The sequence below is a fragment of the Phoenix dactylifera genome, chromosome 13 (assembly GCF_009389715.1).
Source record: "Phoenix dactylifera cultivar Barhee BC4 chromosome 13, palm_55x_up_171113_PBpolish2nd_filt_p, whole genome shotgun sequence".
NCBI classification, from domain to species: domain Eukaryota; kingdom Viridiplantae; phylum Streptophyta; class Magnoliopsida; order Arecales; family Arecaceae; genus Phoenix; species Phoenix dactylifera.
This window is the reverse complement of record NC_052404.1, coordinates 2,237,048-2,262,393: the sequence shown is the minus strand read 5'-3', so window position 1 is coordinate 2,262,393 and position 25,346 is coordinate 2,237,048. Positions and strand designations below refer to the sequence as shown.

The following is a 25,346-nucleotide window of genomic DNA, read 5'->3' as shown; positions in this document are numbered from 1 at the left end:
AATCAAAGCGTATGAAAATTTAGAACTTTTTTGTTTTTTTCAATAAAAAAATAAATAAATAAGGTGGCAGTGGCTTGGATCTGGAAATTGAAAGTAAGGTGGGTCATTTTGTAAAATCCCCAATAGGAAGAAAAGGTTTCTTCTGAAGGGCGAACGGAAATAAAAGTTTTAGACGGGAATCTGGACGCCGCCCTCCTCCGCCCCCTCCCCCCCGTTCTCCCTCTCGCGCGCGCGTCCCTAACCCCTCTCCCCTTCAACTCCAAACGAGGCTGAGGCGACTCAGACTTGAGGTAGAGCTATCTCTCTCTTCTCTCTCGCTCTCGTGTGTAAGAGTGCTCTGTTTAATCCCTAACAGCAACAGGAGACGACCTTTATTACTTTATGTGAATATGTTTTTTGGTCTATGAGAATTGAGCTGCTGCGAAAGAAATTTCGAGGCCTAGAGAAGATTCGAATAGGCATGTGATGTACCAAGCCTAATTTGAAAGTGATTGTCATATCTACTTCGTGATCAAGAGATAATGAGAGGATATCGAATTAGGAATCGTGGGTTAAGGGAATTTTTCCAATCCTCAATGCCATTTAATTTGGTGATCGTAATATGGCTTTGGGGTTATGAGTTTGCCATGGTTGCTCTTTCATTTTGGTTATGTCTGATTATTTGATAACTCTTTATTTGGATATAAGATTATTTAAACTTTTTTTGATAATATATGCTTTTTGCTCTCTTTTTTTTTGTAACCGAGGGCCGTAGACAGTTCTGGTGGTTGTACATTTGTCTGTGTATTTGTGTTGATACATGAACTTATCCTTTTCTATGCATAGACTATGGTGTAAAGTAGTAAATGATAGAAATGCTGATATGCTTGTTAAAGAAAAAAAAAAGGATAAGTCAACTAAGCTTAGATATTATATGTATTTAGTGATATCAAATATGAATAAAAAAAGTTTTTTTTTCCTTTTCAAAGTCTGTTAGTCATTTTAGAATTTAAATCATTAAATTATGAGAAAAATTAATATTCTGGGCACTGCAATAGATCTAAATAACAATGATCCCTCTCCTGTATAAAACTCCTGGCTCTTCCTGTCACTTGGGGCTCGTTTGGTTCGCGGGAAGCATTTTCCTTCCTAGGAATATGATTCCTGGGAAACAAATTCCTAGGAAGAGGATGCCTAGGAAAGTACTTTTGGCATGTTTGGTTGACCATGGGAAAGTGACAAATTTCCAAGGTGCTTATGTTTGGTTGGCCATCTACTTTCCTAGGAAAGTTATATATAATTCCTATTATGCCCTTAATAAAAATTAAGTTTTTAATGCCTCTTTAATGCTTCTTTAATGCTGAAGGGACTTTTTGGGAAAAAGTAAAAATGGAGTGATTCCCGCCTCATGGGAAAGTAACTTTCCCATGTTTCTCATGGGAAACACTTTCCCATGAAATGTGGGAATCACATTCCCATGGGAATACTACTTTCCCTTCTCTCTCCTTTGAAAACTCCAACCAAACAAGAGGCATCTCATTACTTTCCCGTTGACCACACTTTCCCCCCTTCTTTTCCCGCGAACCAAACGAGCCCTTGGTGAATGCGAGAAGGTAAGGCAGCCAAATTAGGAACCGGTATGGGGTAGACAAAATCTGAATATTCATCTTTGACTTCTATCTTCATTGTCCTGTTTCTTTGCTGGCATATTCTTAATGGTGAAAATCTAGCTGTTGGCAGATTTTATTACTAGCATTAGGATCAGCTTAGAAGTCTTGTTTAATGGCAAAAGTGAGATGTTGAATTGGCTATCATGGTTTTTGAAAATAAAGATTTAACTACTGAATATCGTTGTCATATGATTGTTACAATTCAGTAAACTTTTACTATTACACACATAAAATGTGATTTGAATAAATTAGGTAAAAAAGGGTAGAAAGATGGGTAAAGCCAGGATCATATCTATATTGAAACAAATGGCCTCAACAAGGATGTAGATGAGAGAGATTCAATTTCAAGTTTAACAATGAGTTTTTTGGCTTTGGTAGCTTAGGTTTAAATCAATTGCCTTTTTTTGGACTACTCAGCTGGACTAGGAATTCTTGAGTGTTGATAATGAACTTATAAAATGAAAGTTGATCCAAGTAAACTTTTGCTCATCCATACAGACAGAAAACAGTGAACTATGATGCTGGTTTGGATCTAAAGTATTTATATCATGCATCTTTGTGTATCAATGTTGCCTCTTGAACTCTTGAACCGGTTATATGAAATCACATGAGTGCCTTAGGTACAGATAGGTATATCATGTAAGTGCCATAGGTACACAAGGTAGCAATGAATATTATCTAAGTTGAACAAGACATGTTTCTTTGAAAGAACTAAGCTCATTTTCCATGGATTTAGCAAGTAAACACAATATGAACACATTAGGTGATGACTAAAACGTAATGCAAACAGATCCTTCAGGGACACAAACTTGGTGATTGGCATAGGTTGGTGCCATTAAAATTGAGATCGGACATTGTATCTCATTTCAGCACTTGTCAAGGTATGAAGTATGAATACATTAGAATCTGTGGCTAAAGTTATGCCGGAAGGCAAAGTCACAAGTTCAGCTATGGATTAATTTAGTCAGTGACAATATTTTTCCTTGCTTTATGTCATATGTTCATCTGTTTCTACGAACTGCCATGATTTTTTTAGCATTTTGATTTTAGTACTTCATTATATCTGTATATAAACATTATAAAATATTCTTTTTTGCATGTAGTTTTTAATATCATTTTAAGTTGTAGAATTTGTTTCCTTATATGTCTTCTTCTTGATTTGCAAGTTGATTGTAGAATCCTACACTTGTCAATATAAAGGCTTCTTGTCAATTATCAATAACACTTTAGCCATCTTTTCTACTTTGTACATGTACTTGCATAAGCTGTGATGATAGGAGGCTGACATATTTTAGTCATCTTGCAAACTTTGTTTGCAAACATTAATTATCCAGTCTCACTATATCATGTAATCTTCTAGTACTTGCTTTAGATCTCTGATCGGGAACACTTTAGAATGCATTTCAGATATGAAAAAGTAGGGAGAAAAAATATTGGGCTTGATGTGGCATCACCTTGTCAAAAGACTCCATGAGGACTTGGGTACCTTCAGCCATCCTAAGAACTTGTTTGGAAGAAGACTAAGGAAGAGATGATGATTAACAATTCACTTATTTTCTTATTTTCTTCTTAAAAGCCAAAAACTTCTGCGCTCTTAAAGTACGAAATTCGGGTTAATATTCAGTTCACATAATTAAGACTTAAGCTACAATAATTCTCCTTATCAGAAGATAAATACCTTGACTATATACTTTTTCCTTAATATTGTAGTGGAAGTGTATGAAAAATGATGATATGTTGGGCTGTCACTTAACTGACCTAATGGGAACTATTATTTTGTGATAGTTGGCGACAACGTGGACCCATGCAAAGACAGACTTCTGGAATAGAACCCACAAAATCTCAATCCTTTTTTTTTATGCTTTGAAATATTGAGCTTTGTAAACTATCACCTTTAATAAATCCTAACATATAAAATGAGTTAATACATGAAGAATAACTTATTTGTGGAAAAGTTTATCTTATTCAAGTAAATTACATGAGTCAGTCCTTGTGATTGTGTTTACAAACTGGAATGAGTAGGTTGTGTTTCGAATGAATATAGGCAGCTGGAGTGGAAAAGACCAGATTCATTTGGGTGAGCATTAAGTAATTTTTGTCTTAGCTCCATTATGGACCAGCTAGAATTTAACTAGGCGTATGTGATTATTGTCAAGGATTCTATTTCTATGTCACTGGATCAAGAAAATGATCATTGAGATGAAATAATGAACGACTGGTCATGTTAGGGAAAACACAACTGAGCTGCATATAAATGATAGTAATTCTGATTATGTTCCCAAATATGTATTCACCTTCCTATTTTGGTGAATGTAAAGAAACCTCCATTTATTTTCCTTCTCTGCTTGCAAGGATAAATTTCTAAGGTCCATGCTTTGCTTCAATTATTGCTGCTTCTGATGATAATCATCTTTTCCATATATATATATATATTTTAGTCGCTTTTTGCAGTATCTCATCTCCATCCTTTTCTCTACCAGGTTCTTTTCCACCAAGAATAAGGAATGAGGATACAGATGCCTTTTTCCTTTCTAAGGCTCCCCACCCGCATGCAGTTACCTCAGCTTCTCAGGTATGGGTTATTGAACAATCTTATCATTGTTATATAAATACACCATGTATGCTTTTTTCTCTTATTTATATTGGTCAGTACTCCAAGCAAATCGAGACCAGACTACTGCTATGAGATGGCATGTCATTACTCAGGCAGTTGTTCTGAAAAATTGACAAGCACTTTTTGCCGTGAAAGAAATGTGACTTGCTTCCCTGTTTCTTATCATGCTCGATATCATTTGGGTTTTAGAGGAAGCTTGACCTCCTTTATGGAGTTTATAATATTTGGTATGCTTGGATTTACAGAGAGCTGGAGCAAGACATGGAAACTGTAATCAATGTACTGAAACCTGGGCCATTAGGAATCATCGAACACAAGTTCTCTGCTGCTGAGGTACAGGAGGCAAAGGCCACGGTCAGGAGAGCAGTTGAGAACTGGCAAAGGAATTATGCCCTGGAAAGAGACGGCCGTTCTCTGAAGCATTCAGAAAATAAAATGACGCAGCCATGAGATATCCTCTTGTTTGCGAATGATCAAATAAATGGGTTAATTTTCACAAAATTCCATGACATCAATGTTACCAGTGTCTAGGAGTCCATCTTGCTCTCACTAGATGATGATGTAACCGGAATTGCTCTGATGAATAGCTCTTTTTTTCCATCATAAAAAGGATTTGGTGCTTTTAAAATGGCATTCGTAGCTCTTCACAGAATAATATATATACGCATCCTTGTAAAATTGGATCATTTACATGATGCGAAAACCACTGCGCCCCTGGTTCTTTTGTGTAGCGCCAGATTTAGTAATAGTTGCCTATGCACAGTAAGGGACACACATATAGCGTACGATGAAAATTCTTCAGTAATGCATGTAGATTTAGTTCTTGTATTCCACAAGCCTGGAACTTTTTGGGTGTAGTGGGTCTCATACTACAGGATGCAGCAGATGTTTCAATGAACATTTGGATTCAGAAGAGAATATTTATCTCTCATTCAAGAGCTGTCTCTATTACCATAACTATTCAAAGGAAGAGCCAAGTATCCTTAAAACCACAGCTTTTCAAACCAAGTGAGCAGATCACCTGAAGCAGTAGTCCCTGGTCAGAGAGCACTCCTAAAGGTAGAGACCACATTGTTCATATACCTTGTATCTAGCCGAGCTTTTTAAGCTCTCTGGGGCCGAGTTGCTTCGGCACTGGATACCGCCCTACACAAAAGGAATACCACCATTAGGGTTCTAGCCCTAGACATCTCGTAAGTGAAGAGGGATGCCAACCAGCTTAAGCCAATGCTAGTTAGCCTCCAGGTGCATTGCTGCTTAGCTCTATCCACCCCCAAGAACACAGCAGTGATGATAAGATTGGCTTGATCAATATATAATCCATCATAAAATGAAACTCCAGGTTGATGGCAAGCAAAGAGACCCACCCATCAGCTCCAAACTATTTAGCTACTCCCATGTAAATAAAGATCTGATAACAAACATCATACGTGCACATTAAGCCACAGCAACAGCATCAAAGGGAGGAAAATAAACTGATTATTTTCAGAGGAGTTGGTCATTTTGGTGGGGTCCAAATGCATTTTTCATTTACATGTTGATTTGTACAAAGGTCTTCCGTGGTAATGCAAAGTGATTCACTAAAAGCTGTCTATTTATCTCAATAACAAAAGCTAGCAGCTATCCGCCACCGTGGTGATCTACTCCTTCCTGAAACTGGCGATGAACCCTGCCTAAATCTAAATACCATGGAGTATGGACCACTTTATTTGCTGCTGGTTCCTTTTTCTCATCTACAGTGCTGACTGGAATATCATCTCAGCAAGTTCCTGCATTAAAAGAGTAATATTCCATTTTAGGTTCCTTCGAAGAAAAGCCACATCACTGATTATATAAAGGAATCTTGAAAATTTTTCAATTTACCTGCTTCCCAGAGGGAACAGATGGTTCTCCCCATTCCATGGCCTTCTTTTCAAGTGTCTCGAAATCAGCCTTCCCAGCCTGTTAAAAAGCCAAATTGATCACAAGATCATCCACTTTTCTCGTGGCAATCATTTCGTTGCTAGGAGATTTCTTTATTTACCTCAACAAGGGCCCCAATTTCTGTGTCAAAACTTGAGTAGCGCTTCCGCACAAGCTCATCCAGAGAACCATCCTGTCATCAAGAAGGAACCTGCCTCAAGAATCTGAGGGTAATATATAGGAGTAAATCTACTGAAATTACCTCAATCAGCTTCGCAACGTTATGGAGTCCACGAGCCAGTGTGTCCATTCCAGATATGTGAGCAATGAACATATCCTCAACATCAGTACTTTCTCTCCTCCTGCGCCCCACCATTCAAAATAAGTAATAGCAAGGTCAGGTTTCTAATATGTTGCAACAGAAACATTCCATAAGCCTTGAACCAACAGTGAAACATAATGGCCAATAAGAGAGACTATTCATTTAAGCAAAAGTTGGCTACAAAAAACCAAAACAAAAAGGCATGGAGTAAAAGCACGGACAATTTTGCATCAAAATTGAATCCACCAGGGGCAAGTCCTCCCTGTGAACAGAAAAACAACAATAGAACGATTAAATCAGTTACTCCAAGTAATAAATTTTAGTAAAATTGTAGCTTAACAGAAGAGTTCTAGGGTTAACATACATTTCTGACCACACTTAGCATAACTAAAGTTGCTTCTGCAATGTCTGTAAGGAACTGATCCGTGTCCCAACCTGTACCACAAAATTGCAGCATTGAACTCGTGCCACTACTGTATGTCTGACAATAAAAGAATGAAATATAGTTCTGTAGCTTCCTGTGCATTCTGGGGAGGATAAGACACATACCAATCTGGGGATCACCAGTGTTAGCATCAACATTTCCAAGTAATCCATTTATTCTTGCAGTTTCAAGCTCATGATGGCAGCTGCAAAATTCAGCTATTGTCATTTGCAAGAAAGAGCAGAATTCAGACATGCCCACACTAAATTAAGTCAACATTAATGCCCAAACAAGGACTTACCTGTGACCAGATAGCGTAGCATGGTTGCACTCGATATTCAGCTTGAATTCTCCTGGAAAATGGAGTAGACATGTTAAAGAACTATCAACAGTGAAACAAAGACGGACTAAGATTAAATAAATCTATTTTAACTCAACCTCAAAAAAATAACACCCTAGAAAACCAATACTGCTATAAGGCATATGAAAAGCTGGTAAAAATTATCTCATACATCAACAGATGATGATCCATGAATGTCTTCTCTACTGGAGGAAAGGGATAAAGTTGTGATTGAAGAAATGTAAAGGATATACTGACGAAAGTTGTAATTCTTCATAGTGAAGAATGGAAGAGGATTCCTGGAACTAGCCTCAAATAGATAACTTGAAGGGCTCGTTTGGTTCGCGGGAAGCATTTTCCTTCCTAGGAATATGATTCCTGGAAAACAAATTCCTAGGAAGAGGATGCCTAGAAAAGTACTTTTGGCATGTTTGGTTGACCATGGGAAAGTGACAAATTTCCAAGGTGCTTATGTTTGGTTGACCATCCACTTTCCTAGGAAAGTTATATATAATTCCTATTATGCCCTTAATAAAAATTAGGTTTTTAATGCCTCTTTAATGCTTCTTTAATGCTGAAGGGATTTTTTGGGAAAAAGTAAAAATGGAGTGATTCCCACCTCATGGGAAAGTAACTTTCCCATGTTTCTCATGGGAAAGACTTTCCCATGAAATGTGGGAATCACATTCCCATGGGAATACAACTTTCCCTTCTCTCTCCTTTGAAAACTCCAACCAAACAAGAGGCATCTCATTACTTTCCCGTTGACCACACTTTCCCCCCTTCTTTTCCCGCGAACCAAACGAGCCCGAAGCTTTTTTGCAATGGCTAGGTCTAATCCACATCATTGTGGGGGCACATACTGCAAATAATTTAAGATGTGACTACTCCATTAAAACACATTACTAGGATATTACTTATGGATCATAAAACAAAAGCCTGACAAAAAGGTCAAGGTTGGTGAGACATGTTTTGCAATATATTTCCTTAAACCAAGACAAATCTGTTGTTACACTTAGCCACCCCATGCCTACATGCTACAATATTTTTAGTTCTTCATTTCCTGGCACATCCTGTGATTTAAGTCACAAGATGAGACCTGAGACAACATATAATAAAAGACCACAAGTGACTTCACTTCCATTACTAAACTCAAGGCCATTGATGAAATCGGCCAACAATGAAACAAAACTAGCAAAATAGTGAATCAGTGAGAACAAGGTGGCATACAAGGCAAGGACTTGATATAACATTGGCCCAAGCTAGCTTAGCAGAACATTCAGGCCATCTATTGTGGCATAATCGTAATAATGTGTAGGTTACTGTCAGGTTCATCTGGTCTAATACCGCATCTAAGCTATATATTCAAGATCTTTGAGTTCTATAATAAAAATATTGTCCTACTGCTCTTTATAATGGCCCTAAGGCAACTAAAGGAAAAGGAAGCTACATGATAAACAGGGATTCAGTAATCTGGATTAAGCCCGTGGTTGCAATCAGAAAAAATCTTCTTGAAATATTATGTCTTTCATAGTTCTACTATACGTATTCATATCTTCAAGTTGTTTGATTATGTAGGTTACATTAAAGCAAGAAGGTCCCCAGCAAAATCTATTTTTGATGGAATAAGTAAATAACTTCAATTATTATGCAAAAAGATACATATAAAATCTGGTTAACAATATTTTTGTATATTATAAGTTGTATCACCAATCCAACTAAAAATACAAAATGAGGGCAAGCAGAAAAACATTACCTAAAAGGCCATACTTCTGTAGAAAAGCAAATGCAGTTGCAGCATCCCAATCGTACCTGATATAAATAAACTCAGAACCAAAGAAATACAAAAATGCAGGCAAATAACCATTTATTATAATTTTAGCTTTAGTACATACTGATGTTTTGTAGGTTCTTGAGGCTTAGGCTCTATTAGTAGAGTTCCTGGAAGGAAAAGATAATTTGTCATCTGACTACATCTTGAAAAGATAAAAGACATTCTAGCAAGAATGTTGATAATTGCATCGGATCAAAAACCACAGCGAAGGTATATCACAAACATCACTTACTCTAATAACCTAGAAATTTATCTCTTCTCTTCACTATAAAGGCAGGCGACGAAACTTGTAATTTTTTCATCCACTTATTAATGCTCACAACAAAAAAAAGACAGCCCAATGCACGAGGCTCTGCAGAGGGTCGGATGCATACGACCTTACCTCCATGTGCAAAAAGACTTTCCATGTTTTGAACTTTTGACCTCCAGGTCAAAATGGAGCAATCTTACCATTGTGCCAAGGCTCACCCTCTATTAATGCTTACAACAAGCAGATGAAAATAAAAATTGTACTGATGCAAAGAATCTCATGATTCCTTAAAAGATGATGCCTTCAATATACGATATGTGCATATAATGGAGATGCATATTGGCTAGTACAACTTAAAACATAAAGAGTACCATTGAACCCAATCTTCTTCTTGTAGTTGACTGCAGCTTGTAGAAATCTTGCCTGCAAAACAGAAGGATTCCCTATTTAATGGTATAAACCAAGTATGATGACCAATAAACATATAACATTTTTCAAATCAATACAAACTTTGTCAAAATCAGATAAACTACAAGAATTCGTGAAACTGGCTACGATAAATATTTTTTCACACCAGATGATCAAGCTCCCTTTGCATGTCAGTGTTCAGGAGAGTTTGGTATCCTTCTCGCCCACCCCAGAAAACATAATTTTCTCCTCCCAGATAGTGTGTGACCTATGAAAAAGTAAAGCATGGTATAAGCAAATAGGTGAGACAAAAGGCAACATTAAAAACTCAGAACACCTCACCTCCATGGCTTTCTTGACTTGAGCTGCAGCATACGCATATACTCCAACCTCTGAGCTGCAAGAACAGAAAAAGTTTCGCTAAGCGGATGGGACAGGTCTGGAAACTCTAAACTGTTAAACAAATAAGGAATACCTAGTAGCAGCTCCATGCATGTATCGTGAATGCAAGAACAGCTGAGCTGTACCCCACAATGGTTTAATTTTACTCCCCTCCTGTACAAGTATGATACTTATTTAACGAAGGGAGAGTAGGACTACAAGATTTCTCTACTTCTATACTTTAAGTTTGTGGTGAAAAAGAGTACATTTAATCTATTGCATGGATAAAATATTCAGTAATTAAATGGCATGATACTATGATTTAAAGTGATGCAATAGTCTTACCTGAAGATTCTTAGCAAGGGCAACAACTTCATCCAAGTTTGCATTGGCTTCCTGAGATAAACAGAATGCACTATGATATATAGATAAATATGTAAGAAAAATTCATAAATGTTTTGCATTTGATGCAAAGTACGTGATCTCCCTAATGATTTCTAATGTATATATCAAACTCTAGACATTCCACCAAACAGGCTGAAATAATAGAAAATATCAACATCTGATGTTCCAATCTGTTGGCAAATAAGAGGTGGAAGAAGTAAGCATTATTAGACTTTGGGTGAGGGAAGGTTTTGATTTTACAGATTAACTTTAAAGGCTGTCATACTTCAGATGAAAATGCAACTTTAGTCTTACTATAGATGTCCAATTGTTCGAAGCCACAGCAATAACATCTAGTCCTGAAGCAGATAAATAGAAAAGAATGACCTTAAACATCTCTGGCATACCGCTAGTGTTTTACCATCAGGGGCAATATCTCTGTCATGAAAGCACCACCATTCAACTCCTAGCTTGTTCATGAACTCAAAATGGGCCCTCACTGTTCCATTGACAAAAATTATAGACACATCAATGCATCATTCGAACCCACTAGTTAGAATCAGTGTTCATCATCTTACTTCTTCTTTTGGCCATAGCCAGTGAATTTGTGCCATCCTCCCATGGCCATGACTTTGTCGGGGCACCAAAAGGATCAGCTCCGGTACCACGAAATGTATGCCAGAAGGCAACACTAAATCTAAACCAGTCCTGCACCATCAAGTGAAAAACTATGAGTGTCAGAGTACTTCAAATGACAACAAATTGACATCCGTTGCATACAAGCAACAAACCTTCATTTTCTTTCCAAGAATCTCTTCCTCAGCATTATACCACTTGTAAGAAAGTGGGTTTTTACTGGTAGGACCCTGCAATATATAAGTAGACGACTAAAAGTTTCTAAAACCATTCAATTTTCAGCATTATGAGACAAGAAAAAGAGAAGGCCAAATATGTAAACATGGAATTTTCAATGTGAGTACAAAGTAATTGCGAAATAACTGTTTTCATTCGCAAAGATCAATCATATAGGTCACAGACTTCTTACCTCGTACTTGATCTTGGGAATGCCGGGAAAGAATTCACCTTCCCAATCATCTGAAGAAGCGTCATTACATTTCGCCTCGAGGTTCGCTGGGCATGTTTGTGGCGCCGCAATCTGCATGCACATCAATTTAACCATTTGAATAGAAACCACAAAATGAAAAAAAATTAAAGAGCATAAAGAGATACAAGATTACATACAACAGCTGATAAGGCTGAACCCAAGCATAGTAGCAAGAGCAAGACCCCGTTAACCTTCATCCTACCTTTCATGCAACAATCTTCTGCAACCAAAAAGATAAAACAATCAAAACATAAATAACAATTATGAATGAAATATTTCAAAAATTTATATAGTAGCTGAAGGCTCAAAATTTATAAGCGAACTATCAAAGGAGAATCTTCTTTGACCAAAAAAAAAACCCTCATAGTATCAAAGGGGAGCAAATGAAGAAAGGAGACAGCTTTCTTCCTCTTGGCAGTTATCTTCCTATAAACTCACGAACATGACCAGTTTCAGACCGTTTTTACAGCTGAAACCAGCAAGAGAAAAGGATTGCAAAGAATCAAAGCCAAAACATAGTTCAAAAAACATCTTTTTTTTTCCCACTGATCTTCTCCTCCCTCAACAGGAATTAGTTATTATAAGAGAAAGGAAAAAGTTGGCTTCTTCTTAGCAGTTTCAATCCCGTGTCAGGCCAAAATAGCTTCTTCCAACCATAAAAAAATCAAATCTTTTGGAGTGTTCTACTTTCCCTCGACTTGAGATCATGATTACAAGAAAACGCAATAGAAATCAAAGAAAAAGCCACCATCAAATCCAAGATAGACAAAGATCCAGTTGTAAAAATCGATGAAAAAACGGGAAAATCGAAACAGAGAACAGAGAAAAAGATGGATCGACCACCACTTGAATGGAGACGCGCAGTCACGAGTTCCCGAAGGGAGGGATGAGGGACGGAGAGAATCGGCGTCGTTACCGTAATTATAAAGAAGAGATCGAGAGAGATCTCTACCCCTAGGGGAACGGAGTCTCCGTCCCAATTCACGGGGATTCAGCAACCGAGCCGTCGCAGCTAAATCTGCAAGGCGACACGTGTCGCGCATCTAAGTAAGTGGTTCCTCGTGGCATCATCCTATGCCTGCGGCGATAGCTGAACAATGCGTTCCAATGCGCAGATGTTCGCGCCTGGGCCTTCCGGATTTGGTTCTGCTATCGAGACACATTAGTGCACACAGACGTTCCCCCACTTCCACGAGGCATAAAGTGATTGGCCTGAAGAAATTTGTGTGAAGGAGAGGGGCCCCGTAGTTTTGTTTGTTTCCACAATATATCTTTTTTAATGGAGGCGTATCGGTGCAAATCTCTTCCTAATAGTAGCAAAAAAGAAAATTGTCAAATGATTTGATAAGAATGCCACGTTGGCAAAATTCCTGTTGCCTGTTGTATAGGAAGTAGCTAATCCCCAAATTCATAAGTTTACGGGATGCACTTTAGAATGAAATTGATAACGTTGGATGAGTACTTCCATCTCAACAACGATTTGGCAGGGATTTGAGTGTATCGCTTCCATATGTTTATAGGTTATATTAAAATTACGCCATTATTGCACTAGGAAAAAGCTACGAGCTCACCAAAACGTGTACTTACAAGCTGGTTTCAGGTATATGATTCAGGCTCTTTTCCCATGTATTCACATAATGAGCTCGATCGGATTTGAGTCAAGCATATGTTTAACAGGTTCAAATTTAATTTTGAATTGATTTTTGTTGGCTCCGATCGAGTAGGTTTAATTTCATCAAATTCATACCAAATTTTGGTCTCGGTTCATGGTCGAAGCGGGAACCACCTCCTCGATCATCAATATTGATGAGTTATTTGTCTCTCGTTATAGGTCTTCTAGGAATCCAATGTAAAACTCACTGCGATCAGCCTATACAAATCAAAGTTTATAACTTTGTATGTGATCATATATTTTTCATATGTAATCCCTTATTACCCACTAGGTTGGTGCTGAGGCTGATCACCAATGATACTACCAATATAATTTTTATGAAAAGAAACTAGTTATTCTAAGCTGGGATAGCTTGGTGAGGGCAGGTGGCTCTTAGAGCTCGTTTGGTTCGCGGGAAACATCTTTCCTCCTAGGAATATGATTCCTGAGAAACAAATTCTTAGAAAGAGGATGCCCAGAAAAGTACTTTTGGCATGTTTGGTTGACCATGGGAAAGTGATAAATTTACAAAGTGCTTATGTTTGGTTGGCCATCCACTTTCTTGGAAAAGTTATGTATAATTTCTATTATGCCCTTAATAAAAATTAGGTGTTTAATGCCTCTTTAATGCTTCTTTAATGCTGAAGGGCCTTTTTGGGAAAAGATAAAAATAAAATGATTCCCACCTCATGGGAAAGTTACTTTTTCATGAAATGTGGGAATCATATTTCCATGAAAATATGATTTTTCCATCTCTCCCTTCCGAAAACATTTGAACTTTCTATTTAAAATAGTGGTGAGGACATCGGACTCTGAATCCGATAGCCCGAGTTCAAATCTCGGTGGAACCTTTTTTTTTTTTGTTTTTAAAAAAACAAAGTTTATAATAACCTTTTTTTTCCTCCTATTTTCCATACAATCCAAAGCAGACACTTGTCTACTCCCAGTTCCGCCTCTCCGATCAAATTATCCTAATCTTTCCCGATTCCCCTAACCTCTATCCAATCTTCCGCAAGTTAGGGCGCCTTTCAAAATCCAACAACTTGGTTTTGGCCACCAACAGCTCATCTCTTAGTGGAAACTTAGCTTATATAGCTTCGGTGATTTGGTTGGTTTTTTCCTTTTTCCTGGTAACTTTTTTTTTTTTTATTGAATTTTTCCTTGCAATTTATCAAGGATGAATCAGTACACTGCTAATTCCAGCTGACAGGTGGGTTTAAATATGGTGTTATTGTAAGAAACTATCTCAACCAATAATAATAATATGTAGCAATGATGTTTATGAGATGTACCTCCAACGATAATTGTTCAAGTATTTAATTAAAATTTATCCATAAGAGATTTGGAGTAGAAGGATTCTTCTAATTCACAAGAGACTTGAAGAAGAAGGAGTCTTCTAACCTATGTCTCTGTAAAAACTGATGGATATCACAGGCTTAAAATAGGCTAGGCTAGGGACCTTTATCAAACAACCAAAATCTTGTCAGCTTTCTTCCAACAAAAAAACTACCTTTGGCATAACTATATTTAGTGGATAGTTACCAACCATCCAAAGTCATCCAACAACAAACCATGTAAGCTACATAGAAACGTGCCTAATATTCTCCCACTTGGCCCACATGATGTAGTCAGATAATCCCCAAAAGTGACAGTTATTACAATAATATGGCCATAATCACTATTTGTCACTCACCAAAATATGTCACAACATGTAATTATGTATGGTATACATGTGAGAGAAAAAAATATTTAGTTTGTGTTGTTTGTATATTTTCCGGCTGGTCGGAGCCTTGGCGATACGTTTTTCTTTCGAAGCGTTTTGCCAATAGAGCGAGGGCGTCCTTCTAGGCTGGGGCAGAAAAAAGCATCCAGCATAAAAAAAAAAGAGAAGAAATTTAGTAAGTAGCAATAAAAAATTGTATATTTTATTATTCTTATGTATGAAAATCTTTTTGAGCGTATGCTATAGATAATTCAGAATAGGGTGGTGTGTGGGCAAATTTCCCTTAGGGGAGCCTACTATCCTTCATTACGATGGACCAAAACGAAGCATGACGATAGTTGTAGCCTTATAATTTGTTGGCATTTATTATTACTTGGCGCTAATATGCAACTATGTCCTCGTTGAATTTGGAATTGAACGTCGCGCTAGCAAATGACACATTGAATATAGAGACTGCCGATTGCCTATGTCTGCAAATGGGTAGGGTCGAGATTGGACTGCACCGAGCTTGCCTACCTTTTGGGTCATGATTTTGGACACGGGCTTAACTCGTTGGCTGACTGGATTGGGTGGGCTTTGGTCCGGCCAATGAAAACTATTTAAACCAAAAGCTCAGCCGATTGAGCTAGAATTAAACACGGTATTGACCCAAACCAAAATGTCCAGGTCCGACTTGAAACTATGCCGGATGAATCTTGCAACTTGATTAACAATTCTTTTATATATACAGATAGTCAGATATGAATTCATTAAATGTTTTTATCTTGTTCCTGGTGAAATAGTTATTCCACAAGTGAGTGCCATTTTTTTTGAAATTGTTTTAAATTTAATATATATTATCTTGCAGAGAAAATAGCAATAGAAGCATGCATGGAGGGTATATTTTATATATACCTGGCTATGATTTATGTCTTTCTTAATTAGACAAACCGCCTCATCGAATGGATATAATTTCTAATTCCATTTTCCTCGTGGGGCTTGGAAGTAAGGGTACGGAGAAAATTCCCAAGAAAAAAAAAAGTGGTCGTCCGCCATTGGGAGCGCCCGCGAGCCATAGAGGGTACATGGGGCGGCGGCCCGTTGTCCTTCCACCGTTGAGAGCGAGAGGTGTTCGCTGCTCTGTGAAACCAGCCTCACGCGGTTCCCTCCGCCTCAAGAGATGCGCGACCCAAGCTTTCGCTCAAGGCGCACATCCCGCTACCCCACTTGGAACGGGCGAGCCAACCTTACGCTCCATTTGCACCCAGACTCACGAGCGTGACCCAGCGTCCTATAAACCACTTTAATACCCCCAATTGGCTCGAGTAATAAGCTCCCGCTACGAAGCTCGGTGATCGGGTGCGCGAGACTTGCGTCACCTAAACCAACATATTATTTTGTAGGCAGGCGATGTGGGACTAAATTGACCGGCTTCCTCATGGCAGCCGTCGCATTCCCTCCATGTCGTAGGCCAGGGCAGCCTCCTGGGCAATGTCGAAGGTCCCAAGCCCATGCCTCTCTTTGGTCGGGGGGTCCCTTATCTCAGCAGCATAGCTCCCCCAAGGCCGCCGCCTCACATCAAGGAACCTCCCTGGCTCTGCGGGCTTCCTCCTCCCTCTCCTCTCAGGACGGGAGCTGGCTGTGGGGTTGCTGGCGATGATGATGACGATGAGGATGGCTTAGCCTGACAGAATCCCACTGAGGGTGGGTTGTGGCCTTGAGCTTTTGGTGCTGCGGTGTCTAAGGTTTTTGAGGAGGACATTGATTGGAAACGTGAGTAGAAGAAGAGATAGGGAGCTGGAGAAAGGCAGAGGTGGCTACGAGTGAGGTCGTTTGGGTTTGGAGGGGGGTGGGGAGGTGAAAAGAGGTCCAGGGGATTTAAATTGGGTGCTGCTGGATGTGGTAGGAGGGAAGAGGACATTGTAGATGGGATAGAAGATGCAATGGATTCATGACCAGCTTCGCCAATTAATAATACTTTTACATTGTGAACAAGCTCCTGTTTCATTGACGCATGATCTTTTTCTAACTCAGTCAGCCTCATCCTTGTTCTTGCGACCTCAAGCTTCAGTTCCTTGTTCTCTCTCTTCACTGATGCAAAACTGTCCATTGGGGAGATGGTACCACTCCCCACCCCACTGCCCGTTCTTTGACGGTGTCGACCATTTACCGAACCAAAGAACTGATCATGGCTTCTGTTCATGGCATCTCGAAGCCTGATCTCCTCCTTTTGCGCAGGGAAGCTTTCATTTTGAGCTTGCATAGGCCGTGGTGTTTTGATTCCTTCATGTTGGGATGAACCTGAAAGTTGGGTCATAATCAAATAAATTCGTCAATGTGGTCAGCTGGTTATTAGAGCATAACGACCAGCCTTTTTTCATTTCTTTGGGCAAGATCTTATCCTGAGTTGCATCCTTCGCTAATGCAAATTAGTTTTTTTTCTTTCTAATGGTTAATCTGGATGGAAGTTTCCAACCTGCAAGCCTTATCCCACCGATACTGCATCGAAACTTTTCATGAAATTTAAGTGGTAAAAGGTTTGCATGAAAGCACATGGAATATTTGCAACAAGTCATTAAGAATTCTAGCTGTCGGAATAGAGGAGATTAGCCCTATTATCAAATCAAGGATTTCTAGGAAGCTCAAAACTTTGTGAGGTTTGTGGTTTGTAGAATTAGAACATCAGAGATTAGGAACATAAGTTTTGTTGTGTCCACCTGTAGATAGATCCAGTTCTGATATATTCTGATGAAATTTAGTAACAGCTGAACAAAACAATAAAAACACTGAAACTAAGCTCATATTCTTGTGGGTAACAAGAAGACCTCGAGTGTGATTAAGCTCGTTCTGAAGGACTTTCAGAACTGTTATCATAGGAATAAGATGTCTGATTGGCAGACTATGATTGTGGTGCCCTAGAATTAGTTCTGATATGGAGCAGGAATTGTACAATTAGACCCTTAAGCTACACTGGTTAAATAGCATCAATCAATGCTATGTAGCTAACATAACATGATGGAAGACATCCGATGGTTAATCAGAGGACTGTGATGGGTTGGTGGGAGGTAGTGGCTTTGGTCTTTGACAGGTGAGACAGGAGCAGGAAATGGTCACCATTGTTGCAATTGGTGTGACCAACTGAAGTTGATGTTGCAGGAGGGAGCGGGCACAGAGTGCAGAATAGGGGGGTGGGTGGGTGGGTGTGCTGATTTCCCTCGGGACAAGGTGCGAAGGAGGTGCTCGGAATCACTGGGATAGGAAAGCCTGCTATCCTTCATCATGGTGGACCAAAAAGAAGCATCACGATGGTTGTAGCCTCATAATTTGTTGACATTTATGTATTACTTGATGACGATAATATGCAACTATGTTTTTGTTGAATTGGAAATTGGACGTCATGCTAGCAAATGACACATTAAATATACAGACTGTTGATTGCCCACGTCTGCAAATAAGTAGGGCTGAAACTAGGCCGGACCCAGACGGCTTATCTTTTGGGTCATGATTTTGGACCCACGCTTAACTCATTGGCTGACTAGATTGGGCGAGCTTTGGTCCGGCCAATGAAAACTGTTTAATCCAAAGGCTCATCCGACCGTGCCAGAATTAAGCACGGCATTGACCCAAACCAAAATGTCTTAAGTCTGGCTTGAAACTATCCTAAATGAATCTTGCAACTCGGTAAGCAAATTTTTTATACCTAAGGATATAATAATTGATAGTCAAATATGAAATTCACTAAATGTTAGAATAGAAAATTTTTTTGTTTTTGGTGAAATAGTTATCCCACGAGTGGCTGCCATTTTTTGCTTGGCTATATTTTTTGAAATTATTTTAAATTTAATATATATTATCTTGCAGAGAAAATAGAAATAGCAGCATGAAGGGTATATTTTATATATACCTGACCATGATTTATATCTTCTTTAATTAAACAGACCGTCTCGTCAAATGCATATTATTTTTGAGGTATATGAAGCCTAATTATTTTTTTTTCTCCTTTCCGAGGGCTTAGAAGTAAAAGGCACGTAAAAAGCAAAAAGAAAAAAAAAATCAAAAAAAAGTGGTTGTTCGCTATTGGTGCGGGCCGTAGAGGGTACGTGGGGCGGTGGCCCGTTGTCCTTCCACCGTTAAGAGCGGGAGGTGTTCGCTGCTCTGTGAAACCAGCCTCACGCGGTTTCCTCCGCTTCAAGAGATGCGCGACCCAAGCTTTCGCTCAAGGCGCACCATCCCGCTACCCCACTTGGAACGGGCGAGCCAACCAAACGCTCTACTTGCACCCAGACTCACAAGCGTGACCCAGCGTTCCTAAACCACTTTAATACCCCCGACTGGCTCGAGTCACAAGCTCCCGCAACGAAGCTCGGTGGCCAGGTGGGCGAGACTTCCGTCTCTTAAAGCAACATATTATTTTGTAGGCAGGCGATGTGGGACTAAATTGACCAGCTTCCCTGTTTACATTCCTAACCGAGGCTATGGAGTTAGAGAGGCTGTTGGCATGGGTACACTGCTTCATGTTGAAGCGCCGAGTTGGTTTAATTCTCAGCGAAAGCACTAATCCTAATCTAGATTAGATATGATAAATCCTCATTTCTGATAGTAAAATTAATAAATATAGAATCACAACTTGGAAATACCAAGACTATGTGAAACACCTGGTAGCTTACAATTACAACATAAATTTAGATACTATTATGGAATCTATTTTACTGTAAGAAAAATTGTTGCTAGTAACATCTACATTGAAGATGACCCCCTTGCATTGTTTACAGCCTCTTTTTCTTCTATATTAAAAGAAAAAAGAGAGTAATTGAACAAAATCAAATCAAACAAGATTACAAAAATATGCATCCACTACTGTTAGCTTTGCATTGATCTCGTAGTTTCTCTAGAAATTTATGAGACTAAAATTGCGTAGCAACTAGCAACCTTATGACATTTTCCCTCCTTATATGAAGGACAAGAATATTTGTACCCTAATAATATTCGTCCCTAATATGTGTTCCATTGTTTATAATATATTCCTTAAAATTAGCAAAAAAGTTTTCCCTTCATGGAGCTGAGTGCATTCATTCTTTCTTCCTTGCTCTCCTTCTTTCCATTTCTTTTGTTTTTAGTTAACAGCATTGACATGCTACCTGTAGGAATGATTTTATATTTTTTAACTAGCACTCAACCAAGGCCGATACAAAATTTTGAGGATGCTCAAGTTAAACCTCATCCTTTTCCTCCCCTAATTCTTAGAATTCAGGATTCATGTATAGGCACGTGTTTCCTCCTTTTGCTGCCCATATTTGTTCCACATTATCGATCACCTCATCACAGGCTCTAAAAGCCAACTACAAGAAAATTAAGAGGCAACCATGGAAAGCAAGAGAAAAATTGAGAGCACTAGCAATTTATATATCAAGAGCATTGTCTAAGAAGAATAATTCTTTGTTTTTTTAATATTATTTCTTCATTCTCTTTCGACTCGTTGCATGAGACTCAACTTATATATCATTTAATTAGAGATACAATCACAATGAAAAGAGCATGGCAGGTATAGAGGAATGGTAGATCTGCACATTTATGCAGAAACACTTCGCACTTGATGCAATTGCCGCATGTCAACTGCACCTAATGGGTCATGTAACTTGCTTGTCATTGGTGTAAGCATAACCAAAGATTTGGGATATCCTTATTACTTACATTCTAGCCGTGGGAGCACATAAATATATAATGTTGCTCCTAGAGGTTAAGTCTCATTAATCCCAGAAAAATAACTGATCAGCAGAACCATGCATGCAATGCAAGGCATCTAGAGAAACTATGCAGAACAGCAGGATATTATGCTCTAGCTTTGGAGAGAGATAGAGAGAGAGAAGAATGCTACAGTTCTAATTGTTATGCCTGCACCAAGTGCTAGCTTGTCATGCGTCTAATCGTACTATATAGAGCTCCTCAACAAAGTATACATGTTTCTCGCACGTACCATGTAGATATTTTAAATTAAATGATCATGTACAGGCACTCGACATTTTACCAGTTTAATCACTTCCATCAACTCCAATATGTTTCCACATGAACTATAGTTGAAGATATTTCCTCAAAAAACAAGAACGAAGAAAGGAAAAAAGATAGTTAAAAGATTAGAATATTGAATTCCAAACCTCAGTACTGTTTAGTTTTGGTAGCGAGGTAAACTGCTACCTATACCAGGAAAAAATCGATCTTAAAAGTATTATTCAAACTAGAGGAACTTTAATTTCAAGCTGTGTTTAAGAAAGAATGAAAATCTCATGCATCTCAAATGTGCAAGCTAGATATTAATTGTATGATATGATCGTTTTTTTTTTTTGTAGATTATGATGGGCGATCCTTTGTTTCCTCGTAATGAAGCCTTTCGTTCATAACCAAGAACGAAATATATCAAGATACCAAGGTACTCATAGTCTTTACAAGGCCACTCAGTTCAAAGGGAAAAGAAGTTACTAAAGGCAAAACAGGCGACACATACTAGGATCCTGAACAGATAAGCCTTTCTCAGGGCTCATGATTTGCATGGAAGCAGAAAGGATCAAAATAAAAGGAGAACAAAACACGGCCCAGAGATGTCCAATGCTGGTAGAGCCCTGAGGTTTTTAAGCCACAAAGCAAGCATCTCCCAAGGCATTGACTACCTAATTAGTGCTCGAAAGAGTAACCTAAGTCAAAAACATCAGTTAGTGAGGAAGTTGATGGAGAGTACGAGTCTGAAACCTGAGGCAATGACCCACAAGCTGGACCTTGCATCGAAGAAGTGCCAAGATCCCCCATGCTGGTGGCGGTGCTGGTAGGGAACTCACATGCATTAAGTTCCCACAATGGCTCATCCACCCAGAAACCACTGTTCATTTCAGTGAAGCAAGGGAAGTCCTCTGAGCTCATTGCACCCACTCCACCACTATGGGCATCAAAAAGAGCCCCATTTGTTGCAGAATAAGAAGAGGAGGCACTAGTGGATCCATGACTCTGAACTTGGTTACGAGGGGAAAGGATTGGAGCATTCAACTCACACGAGATGATGTTATCCTGGCCTGGGGGAGAGTGTTTTGGAGAGGACCTGAGGCAGCTCTCAGGGATTATACTGCTCAAGTAACCAGACCTGCTGTCGTCGGAGAATAGGAAGTTGTTGCCGATGCCGGTCTCCACCGATGAACCAAAGGCAGGGGAGGTGCTATTGTCGCCACTCGATTGGAAGGCGAAGTGGCTCATTTGGCTCTGGCTTGGAATATTCTGATTGGTGGTTTGCATGGATGCAGTGCCAATGAGGTGGTGTGGTTGGGTTGGAGGTGGTGGCATTGGTGGTGGAGTGAAGTTCTGTGAGTGGTAAGGAGTGAGGAGGGAATGAAAAGTGGAGATGGGGGTGTCGGTATAGATGAAGTTGGTCCTGGCTTGGGTACCTTTCATGGAGAGGGCAGCCCTGTCGTAGGCCAGGGCAGCCTCCTGGGCAGTGTCGAAGGTCCCAAGCCAATGCCTCTCCTTGGTCGTGGGGTCCCTTATCTCAGCAGCATACCTCCCCCATGGCCGCCTTCTCACACCAAGGAACCTCCCTGGCTCTGCGGGCTTTCTCCTCCCTCTCCTCTCAGGAGGGGAGCTGGCTGTGGTTGGTGGCGATGACGATGACGATGAGGATGGCGAGTGTGATGGCTTAGCCTGACAGAAGCCCACCGAGGGTGGGTTGTGGCCTTGAGCTTTCGGTGCTGCGGTGTCTAAGGATTTTGAGGAGGACATTGGTTGGAAAGGTGAGGAGAAGAAGAGAGAGGGAGCTGGAGAAAGGCAGAGGTGGTTATGAGTGAGGTCGTTTGGGTTTGGAGAGGGGTGGGCAGGTGAAGAGAGGTGCAGGGGATTTAAATTGGGTGCTGCTGGATGTGGTAGGAGGGAAAAGGACATTGCAGATGGGATAGAAGATGCAATGGATTCATGACCAGCTTCACCAATTAAAATAATACTTTTACATTGTGTTCTTCTTGGTTTTTATTTTCTCTTTCATCTCTCTTTCTTCTTCTAGTCGTCAGGAATTCATAATTAAAGGGAAAAAATAGTCTTATGATCTCCAAATTTGCTGGATTTTGTCAGCTAATACTCTTCAGTTCCTCTCTTCGGAGTTCTTAAATTAATCAATCTACTGCACACGGGCATATTATGCTTTGTGAGTGGAAAAGATAACATAGGATTTTCGTGGGTTCTATATATCATTGGATACCCTTGCAGTACCTCATTTTCTTGTGCAGCAATCAGATTGAGGTTAGATTGACCTGGGATTATCTTTCTCTGAGAGGCTTAATCTATAACTAAGATTTCTATGCATATAATTGCTTCCTTATAATGTATGATCAATGTGATGAGAATAAAATTGTCATCAAGCCAAGTAGAGAAGGTGGAGATTGATGTGTTAATAACAAGATTTTCAGCCTTATGGCCATGTGGCAACTCTCAACATTTGAATTTAAAATGTGGTCAGACCAAGTCTTCTTTTCCGACGTGAGATTTGGCATAAGCTTCCGCATTTTAAGCAAGATAAAAATGGTTCGAATTGCTGAGGAGCATCTTCTCTGCTCCAAAATTTTGAATTGGAGCAGTTAGGGTGGTCTAAAAACTAATATGGAAAATTTTCAACCAATCAAGACATTCTTTGAAGTAGTACTGTCTTGCTAAGTGGGGGCAATCCATAGCTTAAGTGAGTGTCACATGAGGGGGATCCTTAAGTCGGCCCCATGGGTCTCCTCCCTTTGACTCACCTTCTTTTTGTCTGCTTCATGTGCTTGTAAAATTATCATTGTCCCTCCAAGCCTATAAGATTATGAACTTAGATTTTAAGCAAATGGTTGTAGATTAGAGCAGTAGTCGCATGCTCGTTTGAGTCCTAACTATAACAGTTCAAGAGACAATCATATCAAAATTAGCTAAAGAAAGAGAACTATAGATTTCATGTCTCTTTCAAAAGTAATTTGGAAAGGCAATGAGAACATTGAGGGGTCAAAAAGAAAGAAAAGGATCAGCACATATTTGCTTAATCCAACAACAGAGACTATTTAGTGGGTCCCATATGAATTTGATTAGTAGAATAATAACAAGTGGAAACAGGGGAGCTGCCATTGCATCCTTTCTGCTTGGCCTCATCAAACCTTAGCCAAATTTAATCCAACGGCCGTACTGCATCTTTTTCTTGTTTTTGGCAATCCATAGCCAAAGCAACCTAATGCCCCACCAGTCACTACCATAGTCCAAGTCTCATTACAGAAGCACACCATACTAATATATTACGTTAGAAAAGGAAGAAGAAACATGAAGAGGGTGACTGCGCTAAGAATTATAAGTTCATTAGATTTTAAATCATCTGTGACACGACATGGTCGGTCTTGGAATCTCTGACCCTTGACTTCTCCACTCAAGTGTTTTATTTACTTTGATGCATATGATGAGCTCCTTTTTATCCTCTTCAGTGTTGGAAAAAAGGAGCAGGCTCCACTATAGCAGATGTTTATGAGAAGTTACCCTTCTTCTGTGCCTAGTTTACTAAAGCAGCATTTCAAGCACTGCTCCAACCTTAGCCTTGTCTGCCTACTCCTTAGTAATAGAACAAAAGGGTCCTCCACAAGCCATCAGGCTCTAACAATGCATGCATAACGAACTGCAAGAAGGTTAATCTTTTCCTTGGGTGCATATAAGCTTGCATAAAAGTTAGATCATATTCACTTCTATGAGATTGGTAATATAAATGGGTAAATGTAGAAAATAATAGCTGTAGCAGGAGAATCATGCCCATCTAAAAAGATGTGAGGAAAGGTGGTCAATGTGGGGATATAACGTGATTAAATAAGAGAAGAAAATAATGAGGGTGGAGGGACTCATTGAAGGGGTGTGAGATAATAAAATTTAAGTGGGGAGTGAGTTTTCCTTTACCAAATTGTAGTAGAAATGGAACTGGCACAACACCCAAAACCATGCTTTTGTCCACACCATAGGTCGCCCGGGATTTGGGGGATGTCTTTATCCTACTTTGACTTTAGGTTATAATAGTGGGGAAGAAGTGCGGAGAGAGAGAGAGAGATACATGGTTGGTGATTGCCCACCTTAATCTCCGTAATTAATTAACACGATGAAACAAATACTATAAATTACAATGGGAGAAAGAAGTGAGAAGAGAGAGATGGTTGGTGACTTGCCCACCTTAATCTACTTAATCCATTAACATGATGATGCAAATACTATAGAAACAAAAGGTAACGAGGGATATTATTGTTGCATGTTCATGGCTTCACGCATCTCAAAGTCTCAAAGGGCATGGGTTGCCTTCTCTTGAAAACAGAGTGGTTGTGTGAAAGAAAAGCTTAAGACAAGCTAACAGTTGAATAT

The 25,346-nt window shown here is 39.3% G+C and overlaps 3 protein-coding genes across 7 annotated transcripts; 1 reads left to right on the top strand and 2 right to left on the bottom strand.

Annotated features, from left to right (window-relative positions):
• The first annotated feature begins 139 nt into the window (after positions 1-139).
• On the top strand, positions 140-4,896 carry LOC103711738. Its single transcript, XM_008798004.4, has 3 exons — positions 140-290; positions 4,130-4,221; positions 4,509-4,896. The coding sequence occupies exons 2-3, from the start codon at positions 4,154-4,156 to the stop codon at positions 4,711-4,713; spliced, it is 273 nt and encodes a 90-aa protein (XP_008796226.1). The 5' UTR covers positions 140-290; positions 4,130-4,153; the 3' UTR covers positions 4,714-4,896.
• An 825-nt stretch (positions 4,897-5,721) lies between these two features.
• Positions 5,722-12,671, bottom strand: LOC103711739 (xylose isomerase). 5 transcript variants are annotated; one of them, XM_008798005.4, is made up of 21 exons: positions 12,530-12,671; positions 11,751-11,833; positions 11,554-11,664; positions 11,300-11,374; positions 11,087-11,216; positions 10,916-11,007; positions 10,470-10,520; positions 10,219-10,298; positions 10,086-10,140; positions 9,910-10,011; positions 9,707-9,758; positions 9,147-9,192; positions 9,008-9,063; positions 7,213-7,264; positions 7,037-7,116; positions 6,852-6,922; positions 6,709-6,749; positions 6,428-6,527; positions 6,287-6,358; positions 6,127-6,204; positions 5,722-6,032 (listed from the first exon to the last, which is right to left on the bottom strand). In XM_008798005.4, the coding sequence occupies exons 1-21, from the start codon at positions 12,654-12,656 to the stop codon at positions 5,997-5,999; spliced, it is 1,590 nt and encodes a 529-aa protein (XP_008796227.1). In that variant the 5' UTR covers positions 12,657-12,671; the 3' UTR covers positions 5,722-5,996. The 5 variants fall into 5 exon arrangements, with proteins under 5 accessions (XP_008796227.1, XP_008796228.1, XP_008796229.1 ...); XM_008798006.4 differs by having other exon boundaries at positions 12,457-12,593; XM_008798007.4 differs by having other exon boundaries at positions 12,454-12,575.
• An 8,741-nt stretch (positions 12,672-21,412) lies between these two features.
• LOC103711751 (ethylene-responsive transcription factor FZP) lies at positions 21,413-22,845 on the bottom strand. Its single transcript, XM_008798021.2, has one exon. It carries the CDS (start codon positions 22,719-22,721, stop codon positions 21,633-21,635), a length of 1,089 nt encoding a protein of 362 aa, XP_008796243.1. The 5' UTR covers positions 22,722-22,845; the 3' UTR covers positions 21,413-21,632.
• Positions 22,846-25,346: the final 2,501 nt, after the last annotated feature.